The 26,489-nt window shown below is 50.7% G+C and overlaps 1 protein-coding gene across 12 annotated transcripts in view; it reads left to right on the top strand.

The window, feature by feature from the left end:
• The window catches only part of atp11c (ATPase phospholipid transporting 11C (ATP11C blood group)), a 40,902-nt gene that overhangs the window by 2,393 nt on the left and 12,020 nt on the right, over positions 1-26,489 (top strand). For all 12 annotated transcript variants that reach the window (XR_014117538.1, XR_014117539.1, XR_004776724.2 and 9 more), the window contains exons 2-13: positions 14,337-14,456; positions 15,688-15,777; positions 21,371-21,451; positions 22,694-22,801; positions 23,073-23,201; positions 23,440-23,528; positions 24,221-24,271; positions 24,426-24,490; positions 24,753-24,834; positions 24,912-25,062; positions 25,286-25,483; positions 25,902-26,066. Coding sequence is in view for 9 of the 12 variants with exons in the window: in XM_035532131.2 (XP_035388024.2) it covers positions 14,337-14,456; positions 15,688-15,777; positions 21,371-21,451; positions 22,694-22,801; positions 23,073-23,201; positions 23,440-23,528; positions 24,221-24,271; positions 24,426-24,490; positions 24,753-24,834; positions 24,912-25,062; positions 25,286-25,483; positions 25,902-26,066 (1,329 nt within the window). In the remaining 3 variants the exon portion in view is untranslated. The remainder of the gene's footprint in view (positions 1-14,336; positions 14,457-15,687; positions 15,778-21,370; positions 21,452-22,693; positions 22,802-23,072; positions 23,202-23,439; positions 23,529-24,220; positions 24,272-24,425; positions 24,491-24,752; positions 24,835-24,911; positions 25,063-25,285; positions 25,484-25,901; positions 26,067-26,489) is intronic.

Raw genomic sequence — 26,489 nt, forward strand, 5'->3', positions numbered from 1 at the left:
AGTTCTGGAAAAGTTCTGGTAAATTGTCTGCAGACACACCAACACAGTCAGGGGCTAAGATAATGACAGACTAGGCCGTGATGTGTCCGCTGCACATTCCGATGGTGAGTCTTTGCATTTCAGTGTTTAACATGTCATATCCTGTTTGGATGACTGCGTGCCCCCAGCCGCCTGTTCTGACGCCCCAGGCGGTAGATCTCCCTTCCGCAGTTGAAAGTAGATTTAGTAAGTGGGTGAACGTTTGATGCATGTGTTTACCCAGAGTGACCCCCCTGAGGAGATCTGAAGACGGGGTGCTTGGGTTCACCATGTGTTAACTAACGTTGTCCCATGGCAAAAAGCTACTGCAGACCTTTGTGCCGTGAGGCCAGTTCTCTCCGCTCTTCAGGGTTTCCTTTCCCCCACGTGGGCCTGGAGCCACTCCGGACACCCGTCTTCCACCACGAGGCCTGGCCAGATCTGCTAGTGCCCGGGGCCAGGTGGGAGAGGTCTGGGCTGAGTGCGTCAGAGGGAAGGCATCCATCCACAGCAAACCTGCTGCTCAGGTTTGTCGGGTGCACCCGCCCCAGGCCAGGCCGTGGCAACACGCCCACGTGCGCAGCGCGCGAGTTGCCTCTGGGGCGCTCCACGCTCGTCCTGCTGGTGGGGGTGGTACGGCAATCCCCACTGGTCACAGCCTGAAAGTTGGCCGTCGCTAGGCAAATTTAATCATCCAAGCGCAGCTGGTGAGGGAATCTCCCAGGCGTTTGTTTTTAGGGAGACAGAATTGTTCGTGGTTGCGGACGTAGCCCGAGCAGCTGGTTTCTGGTTATTTGCCTTCAAAACATGGCTCTAGGGCAGGGAAAAAAAAACCAACAAAATAGGAAAAACCGTGTCAACGAGCTTGTGCCATTTTCTCTGCTGGGGCCGGGTCCGACTGGAGGCGTTCGTGTTGAGGTCGTGGGGCGTGGTCGTCGGGTGTGTAGTGGGCCTGTGGACTGCCCAGCTGCCTCAGGGTGCTGGTTTAAGTCGGTCTTTGTTGTGCCACTGCAGCTCTGCACGTTAGCCGGCACAGAGCGGCTCACTCGTCCTTCTGGTGGCCGTGAGCTGCACCAGGGCTCCGCTGCCAGGGTTCTGGCAACCCCACCACGGGCCACAGCCCACCTGTCGACTGATGATGAGCGGGGATTTGCATGTCTCTGGGGTGAAGTGGCCATGCAAGGCCTGCCTTGGCTCCCTGATTTATCAACACCGTTTCATCAGGAGAGGCCTCGTATTGATCCGAAGTCTGCGGCTCTTTGCCGCCATTTGTCTTGCTTCCACCCCTCATCCTCAAACATTTCCTGAACTTACTGGTGGGGACAGAAATGCTTACACTGACTTCTGTCATCCTGTGTGTGTGTGTGTGTAATATATATATATATATATATATATATATATATATATATATATATATATATATATAAGAAATCTTGCCACATGCCTGCTGCCTGTAAGGGAAGTGCTGTCAGCTTTGCTCATCAGTAGTTCTGACCGCTAAATTGCATTTTCATCGCGATTTGAACATGCGCGATAAACATACTGCCCAAGCCGTAGCGCTTAAGAAACATTCACGTGTAAATAAACCTTTTTATTTTCTTATTTGTCCTATCGGATGAAGCGCTCGCGTCCTTTGGCCAGTCATGCCAAGCCACTTTACTCCCCTCAGATTGGTGTCAATTTGGTGGTTAGCTAGGCAGTTAGCATGATGGCTGATTGAGGGGATGAGCGTGCGGAAAAGCACCTTATGTCCTGCTCTTTGTAAGCCATTTTGGTTTCCATGACTGTTGTTGGTCACTGGGTGTTACGTGGGCTTTCTTTTGTTCTCCTTGCGCTTTTATGTTTGGTTTCGTTAGACTATTTTGGACACTTGTGTTGGCTTCCTCCGCATTTCCTGTGTGTTCTAGGCCCATGACAATGAGGTTAGAAGGAAATATTTTAAAGGGAGCAAGAGAAGGATTTTTTTTAATATAATTAAATTCTTTAAATGATTGTCCTTTTAATTGGCTGAGTATTCATGTGTAATTTGCCCAATAAATTATTTCAAAAGCACTTGTTTGTCACCCGATTTGCGGTATAACCATTAACGCACAAAAACAACCAAGGAACTGTGCGGCTAATGTTCACACTTAAATATTTGTTCATTTATCGAAAGTCGTATCGTGATGGTGCTGAGCAATGCTCTCGCACGGCCATGCCTAGTGCGAGCCTACTGGTGCGGTCCCGCGCTGTGGCAGGCAGAGAGGAAAGGACGTGTCCAGACACGCGCAGGGAGAGAGTTACCTGTTGTTGTTTTTCTGGAATCTTCAAAGGACCTTCGCCTTCCCGACTCTGATTGCAGCAGCGGCAACCGGCAGTGGGAGAGGGGGGCGCCGATGGCTCAGGGAGACGCGGATGAGTTTGGCCCTCTTGTCGCTATCTAGAAGGGAAGCCTGAATTTTTAGTTTGTTCCTCTGAATAATTCAGTGGCCTCGTTTATTCGGAACTCTCCTCGGCACGCTGCTCCTCCCCGCAGGGCGACGTCAGGCTGGCGGCACTCGGCGCGCGTGGCCGCCGTCCGTATATTTCTCAAGCCTTATCCCGAGACTCCCGGTGATCTGCTCTGGCTTTTGGCACTGCCCCGAGAGCGCTCGCGCGGAGATGTGAAGAAAGCGATGAAAGAGGGGGTGTGTGGATGTCTGCACGGGCGCGCGCGCGTGCGTGCGTGCGTGCGTTTGTAGTGGAGGTTGATGAGTTTGCATTCACTGCTGCCCCTTAAAATGATGCTCGCCACTCGTAGAAACACAACTCTGTGCGTGCAAACACACACACAGTGTTCAGGCTGACACTCGATCCACACAGAGGAGGCTGGGAGCTGGCATACATCCATCCTCCCCCCTTTATCACCACCACTTGTGACACAGTTACCTTTCTTTTTATTTTTTTTATGGCTCCTCAAATGAAAGTGGCTAATTAGGTGAACAGTAACTACAGTCAGCAACGCTGCTTGTGTTCTAAAAGATAATAACGGCAGATGCATGGCAGTTGAGATACCACCTTCTCTCTCTCTCTCTCTTTGATGAGTCAGCATTTTAATGTAAATATCTCGAGCCATTGTCGGGGAGCTTGCACAACTCCTAAGCCGTTTCTGTCGTGCTCTCGCTCGCTCGCTCGCTCTCGCTCTCTCTCTGGGTGCGGGGCGAAAGTCCCAATGCAGTTACACGAATTGGTTGTTACCGACACTGCACAGTAAAACGTTGCGTGATTATATTGCTACACACTGTGATTTAATAATTGCAAGATGTAGTACAAAGCACGCTGATTTTGAGAGGCGCGAATTTCCCTGAACTATTTTTATCTAAAATGGTTTGCGTTCTTTTTCCGTGTTTGTGACGGAGACCATCACCCCCTGAAGGAGAGGGTGGTGTGACGGAGGCCTGGTAGTCCGGTGGTCGAGGCACGTGTTTGCCCCCTGTAGGACCCGGGTTCCAGAGCCAGGTGTGGTTGTTGCCCTTAGCCTTCGTCACAGTATTACAAAAGGCAGCATTGCGATTGTTTTCTAATTATGTTGAGTAGCGACTGGAATGGAGTGCTTCCTCTCCCCCACCTTGCTGTTGCTTTTCAGAGGTGTTCTGCCTCTGAATACTGAATCCCCGCCCTTTAGTGGGAGACTACGGTAGTGCTGTGGTGGCGCTTTAATAAGAACTTTTTCCCTCTTCTAAGTGAGCCGATGACCTCTCCCCAAGCCCTGGAGAAGACTTGGGTTGGGCTGAGCAAGAGAAATGTGGAATTTGAATGACTTCGTTCAAGGATTGTCTCGCTGGATAAATGGACAAAAAAACACACACACCCCCCCCAAAAAAACAAAACAAAACATGTTTTGCACTTATTCCTCATGTGACCTGGGGAAGTGTGGTACAGACAAGGATGTGGCCATTACCGCAGTGCGATCAGGGTCAGGTGCTGTGCTGACCAAATGCTTAACGCGCATGGACTGTCTGCTGTTTTCGTGGGTGGCCTGGACATTTCCTGTGCCTTCGCATTCCTCAGTGCAGGTCCCCCCACCCCCGGTGACCACAGCAAGACGCCTAGAGCTCCAGTCTCCTCTTGACATGCTCCTAAGACCAGACCAGGAGGTTGGGGTTCTTCCCCAACATCTAGCCCGTGTGGATGTCTCTTGTTGTCCTCTGTCCAAAACTCTTCACCACACAAAGAAAGGGGAACTGTCAAATGACTCTGGCCTCTCTCTCTCTCTCTCTCAGAGGGAGTCCCAGAGTCTTGTCCAGGCCGTGGAGCGACACTGCTGACCCAGCTGCTCAAACACTGTCATCCCTGCTACTATTTCAGCTCCGCCGCTGCTACTGGTGAACTGCTGCTGAAGTCTTTGCGACACTTGCTACGTCCTTGAGCTTTGGTGCTCTGTTAACCGCCTGATGTGGCGGTAATGGCTGAATAGATGACTGGCTGCGGCTCGTTGTTTTATTTATTTGGTTTGTTTGTTTTTTTTAGGATATTTTTTTTTTTTTTTTTTGCTTGTTTGTCTTATTATTCTTGTATTTATATATTGTTATTCTATTTTTTGCTGGTGGTGAACTTCGTGGTAGCAAATGTCACATTCTCAGAGGAAAGAGGAGGAGATGAATAAAAGATTGGGGGGGGGGTGGTAATCTTGGTTTCCCCCTCGCTGGTCTTTAAAGCGCTTCTTCTACAGCCAGCTGTTCCAAACCACAGCCCTCCCTTGCAGACACGCTCGGCAGAGTGCGTCCTTCTGACACCTTTACTGCCGCTGATGCCAGACCCATTTCCTGACACGTTTCCAGCGCTGATCGTTACAGCTTTTTTCATTTGCCCATTCTGCCCATAAATTATGCTGAAATCTCTTTTGTTGTTTTGTTTTTGTTTAAGTACTTCTCACGCATTTAAACGGGACAGAAAATTCTTCGTTTCTGAATTTGCGAATGCGAGTTTGAAAGCTTCAGGTCATGACTCTAATTTGTTTGGAGTAGGTGAAAGTAGGGAGTATTTACGTAATATGAATGTTGGGACCAGATGGTTCACGGACTGCAGTTCTGTGGCTGTTTATGTCCGTATTCTCCTTGTTGGAGGCTGTTGCTGAGGTGAATGGGAGTGGCTGAAGAGTGACTGCTCTGGCAGGCTTTGTCTTATGCTCAGATCATTCAAGAGAACAAAAAAAGGTCAACAGGTCCGAGCCGTGCTAATTATAGCTAGGGCAGGGGCGCTCATTCGGGGTGGGGGGTAAATTGCTAGCGCATGCATGTGCTGGGTGGGTATAAATGCACCCTTGCACACTTCTGCCAGTCTCCATTTAGATATTATCCATCCCGTATGGATCCACACACCGTGAGCCGCTCCCTCTCGCGGCCGCTGAGCTCGGGTGACCACGGTGACCCTGGCAGGAGCGTGCAGGCATGTTGTAGCATGCCCTTTGAGCCCGCTTCCCTTTGCCCTGATTTGTGTGTGCCTCAGGTAGCATTGGGTCACGAGCTCCAGGGCGCCACGCCGGGGCAGGCACAGACTACCTCCCTCGTCCCACGCCAGGCCTACAGACTTCGTGGGTTATTTTTAAGCTTTCGTTGACACCCCCCCCCCCCTTCTCGCAGAGCTCTTGATTACAAGGTACCCTTTTTGGTGTAGCACAAGTGCCGTTACTCTGGCAACCGGTGCCTCCCCACGGCTGGAGCCTGGCTGCTGTGCCGAACCTCATTTGCATGCCCTGAGTAAGCGAATGAGTGTGCAGAGCACGCAGGCCTGCGTTTAGGGATTACTGTCTGCAGCACTGCCTGTCAGGCCTGGAAAAGATGAACCCTCAGGAGGGCCGGCGGCCGCGTGTGGGGGTGGACGTGTGCGTGTGTACGGGTTTTCCCAAACGCCTTCAGGAGCTTGCCAGTGCCTTTCTCAGATCTGTCTCTTGGCCTGAGCCTGCTGGAACCTCAGACCTCTTAACCTTCAATGTTTGAGTGGCGGCCTGACATTGTGTGTGTTTGTGGAGTGAGGTGATCGGACACCTCCGAAAGTTGTTGGAAGGTTTTGTTTGGGACTGGTTTTTCTGTGGTGAGTGGTGTGTGTGTGCACGCACACTGGTTAAGGTACTAAGCAGGAGCTTGGTGTGTGTGTGTGTGTGTGTGTGTGTGTGTGTGTGTGTGTGTGTGTGTGTGTGTGTGTGTGTGTGTGTGTGTGTGTGTGTGTGGTGTAGGCTCTCTGATCTCCAGGCGTGGGCGGTCTTTGCATGGAAGTCAGAGTTGGAAGCTGAGAGCTGGGTTACCTACGGTGACCGGGCATGACCTCTCACCACCTCCTCTCATTTGCAATGCAAAGCCGCCTCTCCTGAGATGGTTGGAAATTCCCCATGCAGCACTTGACCTTAGAAATTCGAGTTTTCACATTCAGACAGACGTGTACAAATCCGAAAAGGAACTACAGCTAGAGTGTGAGAACAGTCTGTTTATTTGTGCATCAGTGCGTATCCACCTGTTCAGAGTTCATCCTGTTTTTTTGGCTCCATTAGCCGTTACTGACTATCCTCTTTAGTGACACCATAAGGACATGAATAAGTATTTTGAAATGGAGCATTAGTTCAGCGTGATTTCACTATTACTTTGTTTTTGAAATTAATATTAGCCGTCTTGCAGTGTCACCACTGGCGAAAGCGTCTCATTGGCTGTCTAGGCTGCATCTGTTATTGGAAATGCCCTGAGCGCATGAAATCTTGGCAGGGTAGTATTTTGCATAAATCTTGCACATAACGAATCGAACGACGTGTTCGTGAAGGGAAATCAAAGCGCTGCGCGGAGTCCGATCAATCGTCCATTTAGCAATTATAGAGTAATGAAAAGTTCGGCCGGTAAATCAGCCCTCGCGCCAAAGATGGAAGACCGCAAACGCGCTCGCTTCGAGCGCGTTTCCACCCCTCGGCGATCGCGTCCTGTTCGCAGCCGCAGGGGAGCGTTTGCAGAGTCATTTAAAACGTTCATAAGTCAGATACAGCAATCCGTTTCCCCTCGGCTCACCGGCCCTCGCGCCATCAATCGCCGCGTGCAGGCTGTTCCGGCACGAGCTGAGTCCGTGTTTTGCCCTTCATTTGAATTGTTAACCAAGCCTGGTCGGGCAGCGCGTGCGGCACCAGCACCCTGCAGAACCAAGCCTTGCGGAGCACCTCGTCGTGTTCAACTTTCAGAGTAATTCACATTTGTTTACTTTTTTTTGGGGGGGGGGGGGGGACATGCCTGGTTTTAGAGTTGCAGACAATGCAAAAAAAAAACAACAACCCAAAACTGATGCCCTTGAATAATTCCCTGTTAACTTGTGGGAGACACTTTTCTGGCACCATCTATAACTCGAAAACTAAGCATTTGATAGAAAATGGTACAAGATCATTTCAAACTCTGCTGAATATAATGTTTTAGCGGTTTAACTCCTATACGTTTTTTTTGGGTTTTTTTTTTTTGAGACCAGAGATTCCAAATCTGGAACTCCTGGTATGAGCAAAAAGTTACTGAACCCTTTACATTTATCTGGATTTTTCAGAAACAAATAATTCAAGCAATCAAGGCTACTGGTGAAAAAGGGTGGGAATCTTTGTCACGATTAGAGGACCCATCGTTGCTCGGATCTTCAGCCAAATGCTGGAACTTCAGAATTCCTCCAGTAGAAAGGAGATGGCAGGAGACGGTGGCACGGTCAGGTTGTGGTGCAGGTTAATCGTTGCAGACGCGCAGGGTCGTCCTTCCTACATATTCCGTGTGACCTGGAGAGGATGACACCTTCACAACCCATCACAGGCCCGTGCATGTAGCAAGTTTGTGTAGCATGCAGATGGGCCAGTTTTGAACCCGAGCGCTCAGGCGCTGTGCCCCTGTGCCAGATTTCTTAAGCATTACTTCACGTGCGACGTCCTACAGGCTTTCTTCTCTAGGGTTTACGCAACCTCACGTGTACGTGCGTGTGTACGCATTTCAGAGCACGCAGGCCTACGTACGTGCGTTCCCAAAACTGTTCAGCTGATAAGACTGTTTAGAAGTGGGTGACATTTAATCTAGATATAGGATTAATTAGGTTTATGGAGACCTTGGCTTTATGGAACTGGAGGTAATTGGCTGTTCAGTCTTGGCCCCAGAGAACAGGATTAAAACCTGGACTCTATTATAGAAAATAATGTAATGAGCACATTTGTCTTGCTTTTCAATTTTGTTTGGTTCTCTTTCCTTTGCTTGTATTTCCTTTTTTTATTCAATGTTTTATTTTTGTTCTGATATGGTTGAAACACCAAGGATTATAGTGTAAAATATTAATGTTTGCACACACCACCAAACTTAAATCTTAATCAGAAAACTTGGGAAATGTTCTTTTTAACAGGAATGTGTAGTCTTAATAAAAGCTATGTGGAAGTCCCAGATGAGCTTTGGGATTGGTGAAGTTTAGCACCACTCTTTAACACTTAAAAAAAGCAGAAATTCAGATTGTCTGTGTAGGTATTGGAAAATCGCCAGTTATTCTTTTGGGCATGCACTTTGCATTCTAACAAGGCCAACGTTAACCTGTTTAGGAAGCAGTCACGGATTTAAGGTCCATGGGTCTTTTGTACTGGTGTGACTAAGGCAGGTCACGGGCCAGGGCCCGGTACTGTTCTAAGGGACCAACTTGGATCCTGAGCTCCTCCTGTGGGTATTTTAAGTCTTTCTGTAGAGAGAGGCCTGGCTGGACCCGAGACAGTGATGAATTCCAGATGTGGGAGTAATTGGTGTCACGGAGCATGTAAGGGAAATGTTCTTGGAGCGAACCGTCTGGTAGCGTACTGTTCCTTGGTTTGCCGTGCAGGCAATGAACACTGCACCAATGTGCTGCGTCCTTCTCATTGGACGGTGCCATTTAGGATTCCTGTGATGTATTGCTCTGAGCATGTGAGTAGTATAAACAACTGAAAACCATCAGGCAATTTGTCAACCCCTGCAACCCAACCCCCCCCCCCCCCAGGACAGGCATGCCAAACTCCGGGCTTGTTCGACTCGTACTGACGTGCCTTTTCACATGTGTGGTTTTGACTGTGGGTTTTGTTTTATATACAGTGCCTCCAAGTAGTATTCAACCCCCTGCAGATTTTGCAGGTTTACACATTTGGAGTTAACTTAGCATTGTGAAATTTGGACTGTAGATGCTGGACCTGGACATGTGAAATGCAGCAAAAAATAATGTTATTTCTCTGTTTTTTTTTTTTTTTTAATTTAGCAAAGTTTATCAGAAGGTCAATTATTCTTCAACCCCTCAAACCACCAGCATTGTTTGGTTCCCTCAAGTGTTAAGAAGTAACTGAGATATTAAGAACAATGAGCTTCACACGCTTGGATTAATTTTCTGTTTTTTCCTGCCTTTTCTGACTATAAAAGCCCCTCCCCAAACAAGTGAACAGCACTCATACATGGTCAGCGTGGGCAAGACTAAGGAGCATTCCAAGGCCATCAGAGACAAAATTGTGGAGGGTCACAAGGCTGGCAAGGGGTGCAAAACCCTTTCCAAGGAGTTGGGCCTACCTGCCTCCACCGTTGAGAGCATCATCCGGAAGTGGAAGGCTTATGGAGCCACTGCTAACCTTCCACAGCCTGGACAGCCTTTCAAAGTTTCCTCCCATGCTGAGGCCAGGCTTGTCTGAAGGGTCAAGGCTGACCCAAGGACAACAAGGCGGGAGCTCCGGGAAGATCTCATGGCTGTAGGGACATTGGTTTCAATAAATACCATAAGTAACATAGTCCACCACAATGGTCCCCATTCCAGGCGAGCCCGTAAGGTACCTTTTAGCTTTCAAAGCGTCATGTCGAGGCCTGTCTAAAGTTTGCTCATGATCACTTGGTGGACTCTGAGGCAGACTGGTTCAAGGTTCTCTGGTCTGATGAGACCAAGATCGAGGTCTTTGGTGCTGACCACACCCGGGGCGTTTGGCCAGAGGATGGCACTGCAAACGACCCCAAGAATACCTTCCCTACAGTCAAGCATGGTGGTGGCAACATCATGCTGTGGGGCTGCTTCTCAGCCAAGGAGCCCGGCCATCTGGTCCGCGTTCACAGGAAGATGGATAGCACAGCCTACCTGGAGATTCTGGCCAAAAACCTCCACTCCTCCATCATGGATCTTAAGATGGGTCGTCATTTCATCTTCCGACAGGACAACGACCCCAAGCACATGGCCAAGAAAACCAAGGCCTGGTTTAAGAGGGAAAAGATCAAGGTGTTACAGTGGCCTAGTCAGTCTCCTGACCTTAACCCAATTGAAAACTTGTGGAAGGAGCTCAAGATCAAAGTCCACAAGAGATGCCCAAAGAACCTAGACAACTTGGAGAAGATCTGTATGGAGGAGCGGGCCAAGATTACTCCAGAGACCTGTGCCGGCCTGATCAGGTCTTTATAAAAACCGATTAATAGCTGTAATTGCAAACAAGGGTTATTCCACAAAATATTAAACCTAGGGGTTGAATAATTGACCCAAATTTTTGTTTAAAATGTATTATAATTTAATTGAGCAACTACTTTTTGTTTGTAATATTTGGGCATCTATTAATAAATGCTACTCTTGTTCTGTGCTGAGTTTCATATTGTGCACAATATGAAACTCAGCACAGAAGCCCAGGACACGAGGCAACAGGGATAACGTCTAATGCAGGTAGCAGGCTACATGTAATGCCAGGTCTAACTGTTAAACTGGCTGGTGCCTACAGCGTCAGAGAGCATGTTAATTGGCCTACATTTTTTCTTTTATTAAACGTTGGCCTAACGGGCAGTCTGCACCTCATAATACAAGTGGAAAAACGCAAGCACTGATATCGCGGCCAGATGGATTACATCGGGTCTGTTCTGTCATCGGTAGCGTTCAGAGTGTTGCACTGAGATTAGCTGGGTGTGCGGTGAGAGCGCAGCAGCACAGCCGTCGCTGGATTACGTAGGGTCCTTAAAGCCGTATCTGGGATACGAGGGCACACTACCAGCTCGACAATACGCAGCTTCCTCAGCAGTAGATTGGGCTGACTGAGCATAACGGAGCAAAAATATCCACCTCTGAGCTCAGGAAACAGAAAATGTGCAATATATATGAATAAGCTTATCCTGATTTGTAACACTAAGCGTTCTGTTCCAGCAAATCTTAGAAATGTGCTATTTATTATTTATCTATTTAGTTTTCCCCCCTCGGTTGCGCTGCCTCGTCAACTCTGGCTTCGCTTCCTCCCAGCCGCTGGCTGCCTTCCAAACCACATCGTGGCTGGATCAGTTGTGCAATTAAAGAACTTGTCCATTATCATTTCCAAGGAAAGGGGGGGGGGTGTAACACTGGCAAACTCACTGAAACTTGTAAGCAGGGAAGGCCATCCAGAGGATAGCCGCCCCCCCCCCCCCAATCCCTACCACTGCAGACCCCCTGCGGCGCAGCACAGGCTATGCCGGACGCGGGCCTGCGTCCAACCCTGTCGCTGCGCTTGCAAGCTGGTCTGCATCGCTGCTAAATACCCCCTCCTGCCCACTCTGGGCTCATGGCCATCTTTTTTCCATTCCTCAGATATCTATCTATTGGTTATGGGGACATCATTTCTTTAGAGCCTGGGCTAACATCGTAACGCCAGGATTTACTCAAGCCCCCGATGCCGTACTTTCCCTAACGCTGAGCAGCAGGGTCTCGTCTCCACCGAGCAAACCGTGTTTGCCAAACCGATCCCGCTGTCCCGCCGACGGTAATGCGTTCCCGTCCAGCAGGCAACGCGTGCGCACGTTTTGGGGGCGAGCAGTGCTCTATGACCTTTGACAATGTGGTGAATGTAATGCCGTCTGTACCCCTTTTGCCTTATGTGAGCGCCATTGTTGGGCCTCCTAACACGCACTTTGGAGAAAATGAGCATTGCAGTCATGTAGCGGCACAAAACTGAATCAGGCCCCTTCCTGACCCTCATTATATTTAACAACGAAATCCCTTTAGAAATCAATGTCCATTCAGTGCTGCTATTCTTATCGGTCGCCTCTCCCACCCTCGCCACCTTTTGCGTGATATGCACTTTCTTGATTTATTTTCTCTTTAACTATCTTGGGCTCCTCAGGGGAGTCTTCGTAAACGGCGCTTCTGGAGCAGTTGCCGCGAGTTTTGATTGATTCCGAAGCCTCCCCACCCGTTCAGCGAGCAGAGCCGTGCAACTTGCGTTACAACGGCGGTCTCACTAGAGCCGGGGGGGGGGGGGTCTAATTCTGTGGAGGGAGTTCAGCAGCGAGGCGCAGTTCATGAGCCCTCCAGCTCTCAGCACAATGCCCCGAGATCGACCGACCAGAAAGTTCTGGCTTCGAAACCGTGCTGTAAATGGCACCACCACGGCACCTCCCCGCCTCCAGCTGTCAGAACAGCAGAGTTATCAGGCTTCAAATAGGTGCCCGTTAGCCCGGTAAGTCTGATGCGTCCGGGCTGAACCCACAGCTTTGCTACCCTTCCCTGTTTTTTTTTTTTTGTTTTTTTTTTTCCTCTTTCCTCTTTCCCATTTGTCATCGTGAGGGTTGGAGCGTTGAAAGCGCTGGCCCGTTTTTCCAAAGTGTGTTTGGTTGTTGTACCTACTGTAGGGCTGGCCCAGTCTCAAAACTCCCATAACCCCGATGCTCCCGGGGGACTGCACCGTGCTCAGCAGCTAGGGCTGCACAACGGAAGAACGTTCTTGTCACCGTGAGTAATGGTCGGGGGAAGCAGAAAGTCGAAATCCTAAATATAAGTAAAATAAATACTGCATGGGTCAATAAATGAAAATACTTGAAAATGAGAAATTGGAGTGAGTTTGGCCGCGGGCGGCCGGCGGGCGCTGCTGCTCGTGAAAACCCCTGGAGTTGCACGGTGAGATGCGGGCACAAGCCGGCGTGCCTCCAGCTTTTGCTCTTGTCCCAGAGTCTGTCGTGCACTCTTCTTGAACGCACGTCCCGCTTCCTGCCACTGCAGAGGGATACGGCATCCCACACTGGCTCTTGTGCTCGGCCCAGACCAACCCCCCACCCCCCCGTCAGACCTAGGCCTCGTCCTGGTGCCCGGAGCACTCCCTCAGCAGCTGTGGCCTGCAGCGAGCCACGCTGGGCCGGGCCACCCGGAATCCCGGACCCTTTTCCAAAACGCCGGCACGATGCCACAGCACGCACTAGTGTGTCTCGAGGAGGAACAGGGAAACGGTTTTCATAATCGTGCATGTGTCTTGATGGGGTCGACGAGGTTACACCGGCAGACGGGAGCATGGACCTGTTGGAGCATGCCTGCCGTCACCACCCACCTCTGGTCTGTCTGATTATGCTTGCTGGTTGTTGTCTTCAGTGAAACCGTGGTGTGTGTGTGTGTAAGTGAGGGTGAGGAATGTGGATGGGGGGGGGGGGGGTGCACAGTGTCCCGTACTCACAACAAACCATCATCCAGCCAGTCCACTGCCTTAGCTTGAGAGGAAGAAAGATCTTGCTAGGATTTAGCTTCCTGCTCTTCCGGCATTATCTGTGAGCCATGGTTTCTTTCCCTCTCTCTCTCTCTCTCTCTCTCTCAATACTCCTGTTAGTTACTAGAGTTTTCTGAAACCTGCAGAGTCTGCAGTGGACTGCTTTGTCCAGTGACCCTGACGGTGTGTGCGCAAACACTGACACACTGATGCGAAGAAACAGGAGAGCGTTTCTTCTAGATGGGAGGAGCCCTAAGTTTTCTCTTTATGCTTCTCTTAAGGTTTTAAAAAAAAAACATCTGACCATCCCAGTGCTTGAATAGGTTGTGCTGACGCAGCACTTATGGCACGCGAGATCTTCCTGGCCGACCTTTGACACACTTCAGTATGTTAAGAAGCAGGAAATATGCTACAAAATGTTCCACAAGGCTTCGTGGGATACTTGTGCCTGTTCAGAACAGTTGTCCCAAAAAGCCCCAATCTTTTGTGCAGGAAGTCTTCTTTCTTTTTCTTTTTTTTCTTTCTTGACCAGCATGGATCTGTCCTTTTATGCTTCGAAAACAGCCAAGCGCCACAGAAGAGCTGCTTCACACGGCATCGCTGCTGTTTACTCGGCTACGCGTTCCGTGTTGGACTCGAGTTCACATGTTCCCCTGGCTTTGTTCCTAGCGCCTTCTTGTGTATTTTTCTTGCCGGGGTGTCTGCTCCTACCTCCAGCCCTTACATGGTGCGTGAGGTGCTTTTGCTGCTAAATCGGTCTTCCATTTGCTTAAGTGCCTGAGCTTGACACGAGGCAGACCTGACGGGTCTAAACGCCCGGCCACCCCCGCATGCTTAAATAGAGTGTACTTTAATTGATTTCTTCCCCCTCTCTCTCTCTCTCTTTCTCTTCCTCTGGCAGTTTGGCGGCGATGAGAAGAGAGTGGACAGCAGGACCATCTACGTAGGGAACCGGCCTTGTCCTGCCACCGAGACATTCATCCCTCCCAAGTTCTGTGACAACAGGATAGTGTCTTCCAAGGCAAGTCCCCACACTGGCCTCGTTCGTGATCGAACCGCAGCTGTGTTGGTGCAGAGCAAAGATAAGGGCAGTCCACAGCAAACAGGACTTTGGTTATAGGCTTTGAAATAACTAATAGCTCGGGTTGGCTCCTTTTTAAAATAAAATTTTGTTTTAAAATAAAGCGGTGTTGAGTGTGGGCCATGCGGGGGCGCGCGAGGCCGAGTGAGCAGGGTGCATGTCTGGCACGCCTTCCACAGCAGGCCTCCTGAAGCAGCACCTGTTTCTCCAGGTGAAGAGATTCCCCTGCACTGGCAGTCAGACTGGGGGTCTCTCTCTCTCTGTGTGTGTCTGAAAGAGAGAGATGGGGAAAGACAGGAAAAAAAACAGGAAGAAGCTGATTATTTCTGGAGCATCGTCATCCGGCCGCGGAGTCGTCTGATGCGTCCTGCTCTGGCGTGACCATGTAAACATGCCTGAGCTGTCCGCTGTGGCGGTCACCCTTTCCTGTGCGTCCGGCTTCCGCAAACCGTCTCCTTCCTTTTCGTCCGTCTTCCCGTCCCCTTCGGCCTGACAGGCTGCCGTTCTTCCGCGGAAAGCCTCGACCTGTCCCCCTACACCGCTGCTCCCGCGCAGGCTCCATGAACCACTTCCCAGGGCGGCATCGGCCCGTCTCTGGGGGTCTGCCACCTTCCGGTGTGCCCTCCTCTTAGCCCCGCCTACAACGCAGTACTGTATTTTAAGCTCCACCCTTTCATCTGCTGGGGGCGGCGCCAGCTGTTGGCGACCTTGCCTGGATTTTTTTTTTCCTTATCCCGAGTATTAGCCTTTAAAGAGAAGGCGCAGGGAGAGGGAGAGAAGTAGGGAGCCGTCGTCCATTGGATAAGGTAATAGGCTCTCCTTTCAGGGCTAGGCGAATTAAGGAGATAAGTCCCTAATCCAAATCAATGGCCTGCCTGCTGCTTCGCCAGAGGGCCTCCCTCCCCGCTCTCCACGCCGCTCCGAGCTCAGCTGCACCAGCTCGCCTGTGGGCGGGGGGGGGAGCTGTGGTGGTCTAATCCTGCGCGTGGCTGCTGGTCTGGCCCGAGGTCTTCCCGAGGCCCACGCGCCGGGCCGCACCCTCAGAGCCGAAGAGCCGCTCGCCTTGTTCTATTAATAAAAGCGCCTCGTGGGCAAGCACTTGGCCTCGCGCTGTGTTGGTCCCGGGACGGTGTTGAAGTCTAATAATTGTATCCCTGTTTTGCTTCCACAGTACACGATATGGAACTTTCTGCCAAAGAACCTGTTCGAACAGTTCCGAAGAATCGCCAATTTCTACTTCCTCATTATATTCCTGGTGCAGGTAAGGCTTTCTGTGGTGCGTGCGTGCGTCTTTTATGCTGCAGCTCACTGCCTCCTGGGTCGGCCCGCTGGCCTCCCTACACATGCAGGTTTTGGGACACACAGGCATTTGACCAACTGAACGTGTGTCCCATGCTGTTGTAATCAGGCGGTGGGAATGCCACTCTGTGTTTACAGATGTTTGCTGTGCAGGCAAGTTTGTTTTGCCGTACATGACTTTAACATGCATGTTCACCTTGTGTGCTTGCGTGACAGTGGTGGCGTGTGCGCATTTGGGTGAGCGAGTGAGAAGGAGAAAAAAACTCTTCTATGGCATGCTGGTGTTTGTCAGCTGCTTCCATGTGGCTAGTGCGTGTTTCCCAGAACTTTGTCCCTCTAGGGAGACACGCTCCAGACCTCCCCACATAGTGGGCTAATATATCAGCATGAGCGAGACACAACACGCTCACACGCGCTCGCATGCACGTGCCCAGAACGTCACTCAAGTACCACAATCATCACAGACACCAGAAATAGAACCACAGTCCTTATGGGGCTCCATGCAAATGTTTCCATAGAGATCACAATTCTGCCTGTCTCACTCACCCTCCCTCACTCCCCCTCGCTCACCCTCCCTGCCCCCCCCTCACTCGTTGTCATCATCCCTCACCCTCCGTCTCTCTCTCTCTCTCTCTCTCTCTCTCTCTCTCTCTCAATCCCTCCCTTTCTCCTTTCCCTCTGTCAACCTCTCTCTATCTCTCTGGCTCTTTCTCTCTGCATCTGTCATTCCACCCCTTTCCTCCCTGCTCTTTTGCCCCGTTTGCCCATTTTTAAACCCCCACACCCCCCCACCACGGACAGCCCTGAAACACGCCACCACAGACGTCAGCATCCAGGGAGTCCTCTGTAGTTCTGGAGAACTGCAAATAGACACTAGCTGATAAAAAAAAAAAAAAAAAAAAAAAACACCGCTCTGCTAAAAATAGCCACGCATGCCTTTGCTGGAAGCTGATGGGAATAGCGCAGTGGGTGGGGGGGGGGGGATTGGAGCAGGGAGGAGAGGAGACCTTTACCATGAACACTCTGACACAGATCCTGCCGGAATGTTCCAAAAACCCGCCCGTGTGTGTGTGTGTGTGTGTGTGTGTGTGTGTGGGCATAGCCAATCAAAATTGATTTCTATCAGTTAAAATGGATTTATGTAGCGCTTTTTTTGGAATAGCCATTGTAAAAAAGAAACTCTTCAGATGTCCTGGTGCCAGTGATGACGAAATGCTCCCTAAGAGCACGAAGAAGAAAATTTAAGAGTTATCAGGACCCTGAGGGGGAACATGACCTCCTCTGGTGGATACAGGACAGCTCAGCTAGAACAGAAATCACCCCAGTGAAGCCAGCAAGGCAGGGATTGAGCAGAGACAGTTAAAGCACCTAACACACAACACGTAATATATGAACGTGAGTGGCCTGTGTGTGTGCACGCGTGTGAGACTGTGCTCAGCAGTGGCGCAGTGAATGGGCACCTGTTCAAGAGAACCACCGGTCAGCTGGAGAAAGGCTGGCCACACCCTGGGCACGCGGCCGCACACGGACCGGATTTGTGCCATGTTTTATGTAACGGGTCAGTGGGTGACGACAGTGGTCATCTTGGCAGCTCAGGGACAGTAGCCTTCATGTTGTTTCTCTGTTCAGTACGCTGTGCACTAATGTATCTGTGAGTTGCTTTCAGTTCGTATTTTCTGTTTTGTTTTTTTGAGAATGTAGCATGTGGAATTTTGAAGATGTTCGCACCATGTTCTAAATCATTACAGGCGTGTGAAATTGATGGTCTTAAGACTGCAAGTGAGTAGGGCTACACTCTGACCTCAGCTTGGACAGAGGGCGTGTCAGGCACCCAGGTGGATTGTGGTTGTTGAGGAGCTAAAGGTCACCCCCACGCTGCAACCACAGAGAATGTGAACATTCCTTCTCCTGCTCTGGACCTGCCCTCCGCACCACTTTTTACCTCTTTATACGTTCAAACGTGTAAAGGTTAATGGAGCATTTACCTGTCTAGCACCATGACAGAGTTCGTTGAGGAATTTGTCCTGTTGGCCGGTGCAGTCACATGGGCTCTGATGTGATCTGGCAACCCGCAGGACGTTGGCCGATGGTGAAGGGGCGGGGCCTGTGTGGGCCCCACGTGAGCGAGTCACTCCTCGGAGCCACACGCTGCAGTCTCATCGAAGAGCATGTTCCGGCACTCAGAACAATGCTTAATGCAGTGAAAACCGCAGCAGTTCTCTGTTCAATCAGCATTACAGATCCACACCAGAGCAAAGGGGATTCCTTTGAAGACAAAAGCTTCATAGACCCAAAAGGGGTGTGAACGCAGGCTGGGTCCCACCGCAAAGCAGCTCGCCCCTCTCACACTGCATACCGTGCTCGCAAAGTGGCTCGCTTCAGCATTCCGATGGCATGTGGGATTTTTATACGTGACTCGCATATGTGTAGTCCAACCATACGTTTGTAAAAGCTTGTTCGCTTCTTCGTCTGCGTGTTCATGTGTTGTGGGGAAGTCTGTTTCAGGCAACGCAGACATCAGGAGTGATTTTGCCTGAAAGATCATGAACTGGTATGGCAAGGCATCAAAAGTTCACGAGGTGGTCATGGCGTGGCTTTGGGCCGAGGTCAGAGTGAGTTCGCGCTGAGAAGCGATCGTCCCCGGCTCACGTTCATTCCGAGAGCTGGCGCGGTCGCTGTGGGAACGTGCCGTCAAACTAGAAATCAGCAGGCAGTGGAGGAGGTGGAGTTCGGCGACGGCTCCGTCGCTGTGCGTCCTGATCGCCGGGAGTTCGTGCCACGTGCCTGTTGCTGTGGGCGTGGCATGGTGGCTTCACAAAATGCAGTGCAGAAAGGCTGATGCCTACACTGGTCGGAGTTTTAAAGCGCGTCTGCTTGTGCACGAGTCAGCGATACGGAGTGTCGAAATCTCCCGTTCTTTTCCTTCCGTACAGCGCCAAAGAGCTTCCCGGGTTTTAGGATTGGGTCACTGCCTGTTCTGGATTAAATAAATGAAAAATCCAATTTAACTGGAAATTGCATTGTACCAAACCAGCAGGGTTTTCTGCTAGTTTATTCTTTTGATGCATCAGCACCAGTGTGTATCGCTGGGTTGTCCAGGTAAATGGTGTGTGTGTGTGTGTGTGTGTGTGTGTGTGTGTCCGTGTCCTCAGCACGTTTCCTCCACCACTCTTAATATCTTTAATCAAGCCGGCCACAGCAGCTGGGCACCTTCAGATGGGCCTTTATCAGTTCATCCGGTTGAAGAGCGACGTGCCGGACGGTGGAGCAGACTGGGGCGAACTGGCGCACCGCACCCCGAGCACCGAGATATCTGCAGCCCCCGCTAGGCTTTCATTCTCACTTTATGTTCCCACCTCTCTTCTGTTCATTTGTTTTGTTGTTGTTCTCCACCCCCCCTCTTCTCCAAAACTTTTGCTCACCTTCCTGAAAAGTGTGGAGCAGGCATTTTCCAGGGCCGGGGGAGTGGGAGCGTCTGAGCGGCCAGTGCACTCGGCTAGCCGTAAAAGCACCTTTTCCCTCCGTTCCTCCTTCGGAGGCAGCAAGAGAGAGCTTGACAGCTCTGCCACTAAGGAGCTGTCAGCAGACACCTGGCATACTGTGACTCTCAGAGCCTGGGGAGCCAGCTGTCTACCTGTGTGTGTGTGTGTGTGTGTGTGGTGGAGGCGGGGGACTCCAAATACTTTTGTACAGTGGAAAAAGCCTCCTCATCCTCTAGGGCCGATGTGCGTTTGACGTCAGCAGAAGACCCCTTGGTGGAGTGTGCGCATGTGCACGTGTGCATGCCTGCGTGTCGTGGCTTGCCGGAGCACGTTTACCAAAGCCCCCTTGTTAGCAGCAGTGCCTTGGCAGGCCTGGAGCAGCACTCACTGCACAGGTGTTGTGCAAATCTGAAAACTGGTCCTGTGACTTCTCAGAAGCAGCAAGATGTGTGTGTATGAGAGAGTTGGTAGAGTGCAGTGCATGTGTATGAGGGGGTTGAGTAGGATTCTAGTGAATTCTACTCATTAACCATTACATAACTGGCAAATTCAGATTAGACACTACGGGGGTGGGGGTGTCCCCTTCTGCTTCTCTGGCACAGACTCTAGAACTTGGAGTCCACACCTCTTCTGCATGTCTTTGGCTCTGTTTTTTGTGTGTGGCTGTGTGTACGTGTTTTGTCTGAAGCCCTTTTTTGTGCCTTTCACACTGCTTCAGGTTCACACCCCATGGTGGTTCTGATTCTCACACACATCCTCCGCCACAATCTATCTTCTGTGCCTTACACGGTCTGCAGCTGACCTCATAGTAGAGTTGTGGGAAAAGCCCGCATACACTCACTCACCTTTTAAGTGAGTCAGAAGCACATTGTGTGTGTTGCCGTTTTTGCTGAAGCGCTGCTGTGCATCAGGTGTGAGTTTTGGTCGACCAATATGGTGTTTCAAGGACAGGGCCTGTGTCAGTTTGAGAGCTGTGTGGCCCATGAGTAATATAAGGCCTATATTGAATGGTGCTTCAACACAGCCCATTACAAACAAATAAAAAAGTACAATACAGTATAACAATTATCCAACAAGTACAGATCAGATTAACCATCCAATTTGCACATTAAACTAAGGAAATAAGGAACGAGGTATAATATATTTACTTTTTTTTCCAAGACGAGTTTGCAGCAGAGGGAGAACCTACCCAAGAAGCGCGAGGTTGCATTTAGTAGGGCTGGCTGCATGGCGCGAGCCTCCTTCCCTGCGTCTTTTCGGTTTAGGCGGATGTATGGAGGAGGTGTGACTGTAAGCGGCTAAAGTGGAGTTTGTTAAACACGGGTGTCGGGCTAGACCGAGCAGCCATTCGGAATGTTACGAGAACGGCAAAAATATTCCGGCCAGCAACGAAACGCGTGTACACAGCGACATCTAATCTGCGTGATGTTCAGTACATTAGCCGCGTTAGCGTCCCACAGCGCTGAAATGTTGCCTTCACGAAACATAGTCCAAGTTGAGGCATACTCAGCAAACATTTGACTGCTTTAATGAGTGACCAAGTCTGTTTTTGCTCCTTTGTTAATAAAGAAGCTGTGACTGAATGCAGTCACAGCTTCGTTTAATATTTTTTTTGAAAGCATGAATAATTTACTTAACGTTAGCAAATTCAGTGAGCTGCGATCACCTTCTTTGTTTAATATGCAATGTTTAAATTGTAGTCCATAGTCCATTCTCACACAAAAAAAAAAAGTAGCCTAAATTAAGTATGGAATCTAGAAAGCTAATTCAGGTTTATTACCATTTTTGTCAAGTAAATGCAAGGCTGGTAGCAGTCCTACTACAGCCAATGCCTGAAAACTAGGATGGTGTTAACATGAATGGTCTGCTGCTCTAACTGGAAGAGTGTTTGGGATATTGGCATCATCTGTGTCTTCGTTGGCTGATGTCGTCAACAACAAAAAAAAAAAACTAAAAAAGCGCCAAAAATTAGCCCGATATATCAGCAAAACAATAAATCTGTCGACCATTAAGTTTTTATGAAGCACTGCATTCAAAGTGCCAGTTATGAATTTATCACACATTCCCCTGTAGGTCATCGTGGACACTCCGACCAGCCCTGTGACCAGTGGCTTGCCCTTGTTTTTTGTGATCACAGTGACTGCCATCAAACAGGTTAGTGACCACGTGCTCCTCCGTTTTCCTCAAAGGGCACTTCCTCTCCAGAAACCATGTGCATGCATGTTTGCAGTTATCCAGTCCGTTTCCATTCTGTCCGGAATATGATTAGTGCTTCTATACGCACGTCAGTAATCAGATAATGGGGGGGACTGAGTCTACACGTCTGTGGCAGTGATGTGATTTTCACCCTGCAGCCTTACAAAAAAACTGGCAGAAGCAATGCGTGACATAAACTTAACATTCTGTATTTTTACGGTTTCATGAGCGTAGAGCCGCCCTTCTTAGGCGTGTGCGGGGTTTTTGTTTGTATGCTTTTTTTTCCCCTCTTTTATACGTTTGTGTGCCGTTTTAAGAACTTGAATAATCGGCTAACTGCAGAAATCCGATAACGATTGGATTACTGAGTGCGTGTAAACACACTAGTCAGTGATCTGATAAGAGAGAAATATGCAAATAGTTTATAGACACATGCTTTGATGCGTTATTTATAACGTCGAGAAAAGCAGCATCCTGGTTCCAAGGTGTCTCGCCAATTGGTGGACACGATGCCAGGAAGCCTTTGTAACAACTCCCAGTGATTTTTGCCTCTCCTCCAACACGTAAAAGACCAAGACAACACGAAGGAGAGGCTAAAAATACAGTCCCGCTCCTTCATCCAGCTCTCACGGTAATGTGACGCACTCACCGCGTTCTGCGCGGTTTATGGAGACGCACCCTGTTGGCTTGCCGCGGGGGCCGCGGTCGAACAGCCCGGAGACTCTAGACGTGACATTCCCATATCCAGCTTTTCTCCTTGATTCCCTCCCTCCCTTCCCTGCGAGCTCACGTTGGAAAAAGTCGCACCGAGGGCTGACATCCTCCCCACAAAGAGGCCGCGATGACGGCCGCGGGGGCAGAGTCGGCTGCCTGAGGCCAGGGCTCGCTGCCTGGGACCGGGTCTGTGATGCAGCCCTGACTTGCTCCTGCGCTTGTACCCTCTTATCGTTTTGCAGGGTTTATGCATTTGGACTCGCCGTCCTGATTTAATTAGGCAACCCACATCGAGTCCAAATGAAGGATGCTGCTGTAGACCTGCATGCTTCAGCCACATGCATGCACCAACGCGCAGCTCATCATGTCTTCGTCTTTTTCTCTCTGTTTCTCTCTCGCTCGCCCTCTGTGGGTGCCGGCACGCCTCTGTTTCTCCTCCCCTCCCCCCCTCTGTGGGTGCCCCCCTTTCTCTCCCTACTCCTGCAGGGTTACGAGGACTGGTTGCGGCACAAGGCCGACAGCGAGGTGAACAAGTACCCAGTGAGGGTGCTCGAGGACGGCCAGCCTGCGCGTAAAGACAGCGAGAAGATCAAGGTACCGCAGCCGTGGAGCACACCCCCACGGGTGGGCAGGTGGGTGGTGTGGTTGGTTGGTGGGTGGGTGCGGGCGGAGGAAGGAGAGCGACTGAGAGACGGGGAAGGCACACGCATGCGTGCTGGGTTGCTGTTTTTAGATTTTCAGGTTGTCTTTAATCATTTTCACGGGGGAGAAAGTTTAGCTCGAGCCGCGACGCGGGAAGCCGGAGGAGCCGCGGCACGCTCCTCGGCCGCCGGCTTGCTGGCTGACGATGCTGTTCGCCGTGCAGGTGGGCGACATCGTGGAGGTAGTGGAGGACGAGACCTTTCCCTGTGACCTCATCCTGCTCCAGTCCAGCCGGGACGATGACACCTGCTTCGTCACCACGGCCAGCCTGGATGGCGAATCCAACCACAAAGTGAGCGTGGCCCCGCTGGGGCCCTTACAGAGGGGGCCTCGCGCCGCCCAAGAGGCTCAAATGTTTGCACTTGTCTAAATCGTTCCACTGCTTAAAATAGTCGACCCACATCCTGTAACCACCCAGTCACTCACCATCTTCCTGCAGCCCCTCATGGAGATTTATGTGGGTGTGGGTGTATTGTAGTTTTGACCATGGCCTGGAATCTTTACCCAATGTTCCTCTCTCTCTGTGTTAGACACACTACACAGTACCAGACATGGAGAAGGACCTACAGTCTCTCAGCGCCACCATTGAGTGTGAGCAGCCTCAGCCTGACCTCTACAAGTATGCACTCATCTCTCTCACGCGCGCACACACACACACACACACACACACACACACACACACACACACACACACAGGCTCGGGCCAGACGCTTTGAGCGCTGAATGTTTTGAGTTAACCTCAGCTGAACCTGGCCTGTCCTCTTGGACGTTAGTTTACGTTCTAAATCAGAAACGTGAGCCAGTAGGCTGTCAGACAAAGCACGCGTCGGAGCCCCACAGCTTGGCTGCAGCTCCGGCAGAACACTGCGTTTATAGCCCGTCGTCCCGACAGCTGCGGTGAGTGCAAGCAGTGGCGGGCAGGAACGGGCGTGCTCTCCTGCACCTCCTGTTGGCCGCTCACTCCCAAGCCTCCTTCATTCATGAGCGACAGGTGCTGTCCAAACACCCCCCCACAGCAGCATGAAGAGTGCCAGCATGAGGGAGCCAGACTGCCAGGTCGCCACCAATCAGCGTCTCGCCTGTAATTGGTGCATTTCCCACGAGGCTTATTTGCATGCACCACATCTTTGGAACACAGATACTGTCAGAGGGTCTAATGGATGCGCATAAATGCAGCAGCACAGGCTGGCTTGCTGCTCCCTGCCAGCTGTTTACACCTCTGATTTCAATGATATTGAGCAAATGGCCACATCTAGTGCACTGATTGCCCATGCTCTCTCTCTGTGTGTGTGTGTGTGTGTGTGTGTGTAGGTTCGTGGGCCGAATGCACATTTACAAGCCTGAGCATGATCCAGCAGTGAGGTGAGGCTCCTCATTGGACCGCTGATCTGGTCCAAGCCCCGCCCCTCATTCTCATCACTCTTCCATTGGCCCCAGATGAGCGCTGAGGCAGTACTAGCCAGAACACCTAACGTGGCCTGCAATAATACAACTCATGCTTGTGTCTTCTGTTTAGATCTTTGGGCCCAGAGAACCTGCTCCTGAAAGGTGCAACCCTGAAAAACACCAAGAAGATTTATGGTAGGTGCGAGCTTCCCATGGCAACACAAAAAACGGAGGTTTCCCTCACCTCATGCCTTCTCGATCAGCCAAGACGGTTGATGTCTGTAGCTGGATTCTTTCGATTTGCACCAAAGCTGCAAACAAGGTTTCCTTGTTAGCCACATTTCCCTTTGGGATAAAACCAGGGAATTCGTTTTCCCCTGAATTACGGCCTTAAGTGAGGGAAGTCTGGTGTGCCGCTGCCCTGCTTTCACTCGCTGCTCGCTGTCTCCGTTCGCAGGCGTGGCTGTGTACACGGGCATGGAGACCAAGATGGCCCTCAACTACCAGGGCAAGTCTCAGAAGCGCTCCGCCGTGGAGAAGTAAGTAGCGGCAGAAGGCAGACCACCAACTCCCGCCCGCTGACTGCTCTTATAGGCCTGTGTGTCTCGCTCCGCAGGTCCATCAATGCCTTCCTGCTGGTGTACCTGTGCATCCTGATCAGCAAAGCAGTGGTGTGCACGACCCTGAAGTACGTCTGGCAGAGTCAAGATGGCCAGGACGAGCCCTGGTACAACCAGAAAACCGAGAAAGAGAAGGGCACCATCTTGGTTAGTAGGGCATATCAAAGTACCTCTGTGGAACCAGCATGTTCTGAGAGGAGAGAGCGATCGTTGTACCTTATGAAGATGATCAGGGCTGGAATCTTGTAGGAGAGGGAAGCTCCTCCATTTCTTTGTTCACTCAGGCACTTCATCGCTGGGTTTAGGGAGATGAACTCGTCTTCTGTTTCTTAGTTTCCTCATTTTTGCTTTCTTTTTTTCCTCTTCATAGTATGTGAAGATGTTCACAGACTTCCTCTCCTTCATGGTCCTCTTCAACTTCATCATCCCCGTGTCCATGTACGTCACTGTGGAGATGCAGAAGTTCCTTGGCTCCTTCTTCATCACCTGGGACCGGGACTTCTTTGACCCCGAGATCGAGGAGGGGGCGCTGGTCAACACCTCGGACCTGAACGAGGAGCTGGGTCAGGTACGGCCTTCCTCCTTTAGCGTCCCTTCCTCATCGTCCAATAGCTCGCAGCCTGACCACTAGGGGGCATAGTGGCTTATACTACAACTACTATACAAGGAAACCCAGCTGAGTAGTTCTCATCAGAGTGTGCGTCATGGGCTAATACACCTTTCACTCTAGTAATATGTACTGTATTTAGCTAATATATATTAACTAGACCAACATAAGGGCTCATCGCAGAATCAGCGGCTTGGGCTGAGGGCGGGGCTTGGTCACCAGCCTGCGAGTTGAGCACGTCCATGGGTCAGTCGTGGTTGGTTGGACTCATGATTGTTCCAAATTGGGTGACGCTTTGTTAAGCTGATTTGCATGGACGGTTTGTGGGAGTCTTAAATGTGTGTTTGTGTTTGTGCGTGTTACTCTCCTCTCCCTGCAGGTAGAGTATGTCTTTACAGACAAGACGGGTACGCTGACCCAGAACAACATGGAGTTCATCGAGTGCTGCATCGATGGCTTCCAGTACACGGCCTTCAGCAGTGAGCTGGACAGCTTCTGCGTCACGGACGGCCCAGTGAGCACGTTCCAGGAGAAGGCCGGTCGGGTGAGGGCACGTCTCTTCCACGCGCTGCACACTTGGCATGCGTACGCCTCTCCTGTGCTGTTGTAGAGTTCAGAAAACGCCACCTCTCTGTTAACTGGGAGCAACTCTCACCTGTACCAGTTCTAGAGCTATAAGGATCTTCCCCAGGTGTGAATTTATACTTTTGGCATACACGCCCCCTTCTGACACTCACTGGTGGTTCTAATCAAAGTCGTTGTATGAAAGCCCAGGGGCAGAATGGTTCAGGTTAACGGCTGAGCATCTCACCTGGTGTCTTTCCAACTCCCTGTGCGAGCCGGCCACCCGCACCGTAATGCCACCAGCCACACACTCTCAGAGCTTATTCTGCCGTGAGGTTTGCGTGCGCTTACGGCCCGTGCATGGCATCTGCCGTGTTGAGGGTGCATGTTTGACACATTCCCT

Source organism: Electrophorus electricus, chromosome 16 (genome assembly GCF_041902795.1).
Source record: "Electrophorus electricus isolate QZ-2024a chromosome 16, ASM4190279v1, whole genome shotgun sequence".
Taxonomy (NCBI): Eukaryota; Metazoa; Chordata; class Actinopteri; order Gymnotiformes; family Gymnotidae; genus Electrophorus; species Electrophorus electricus.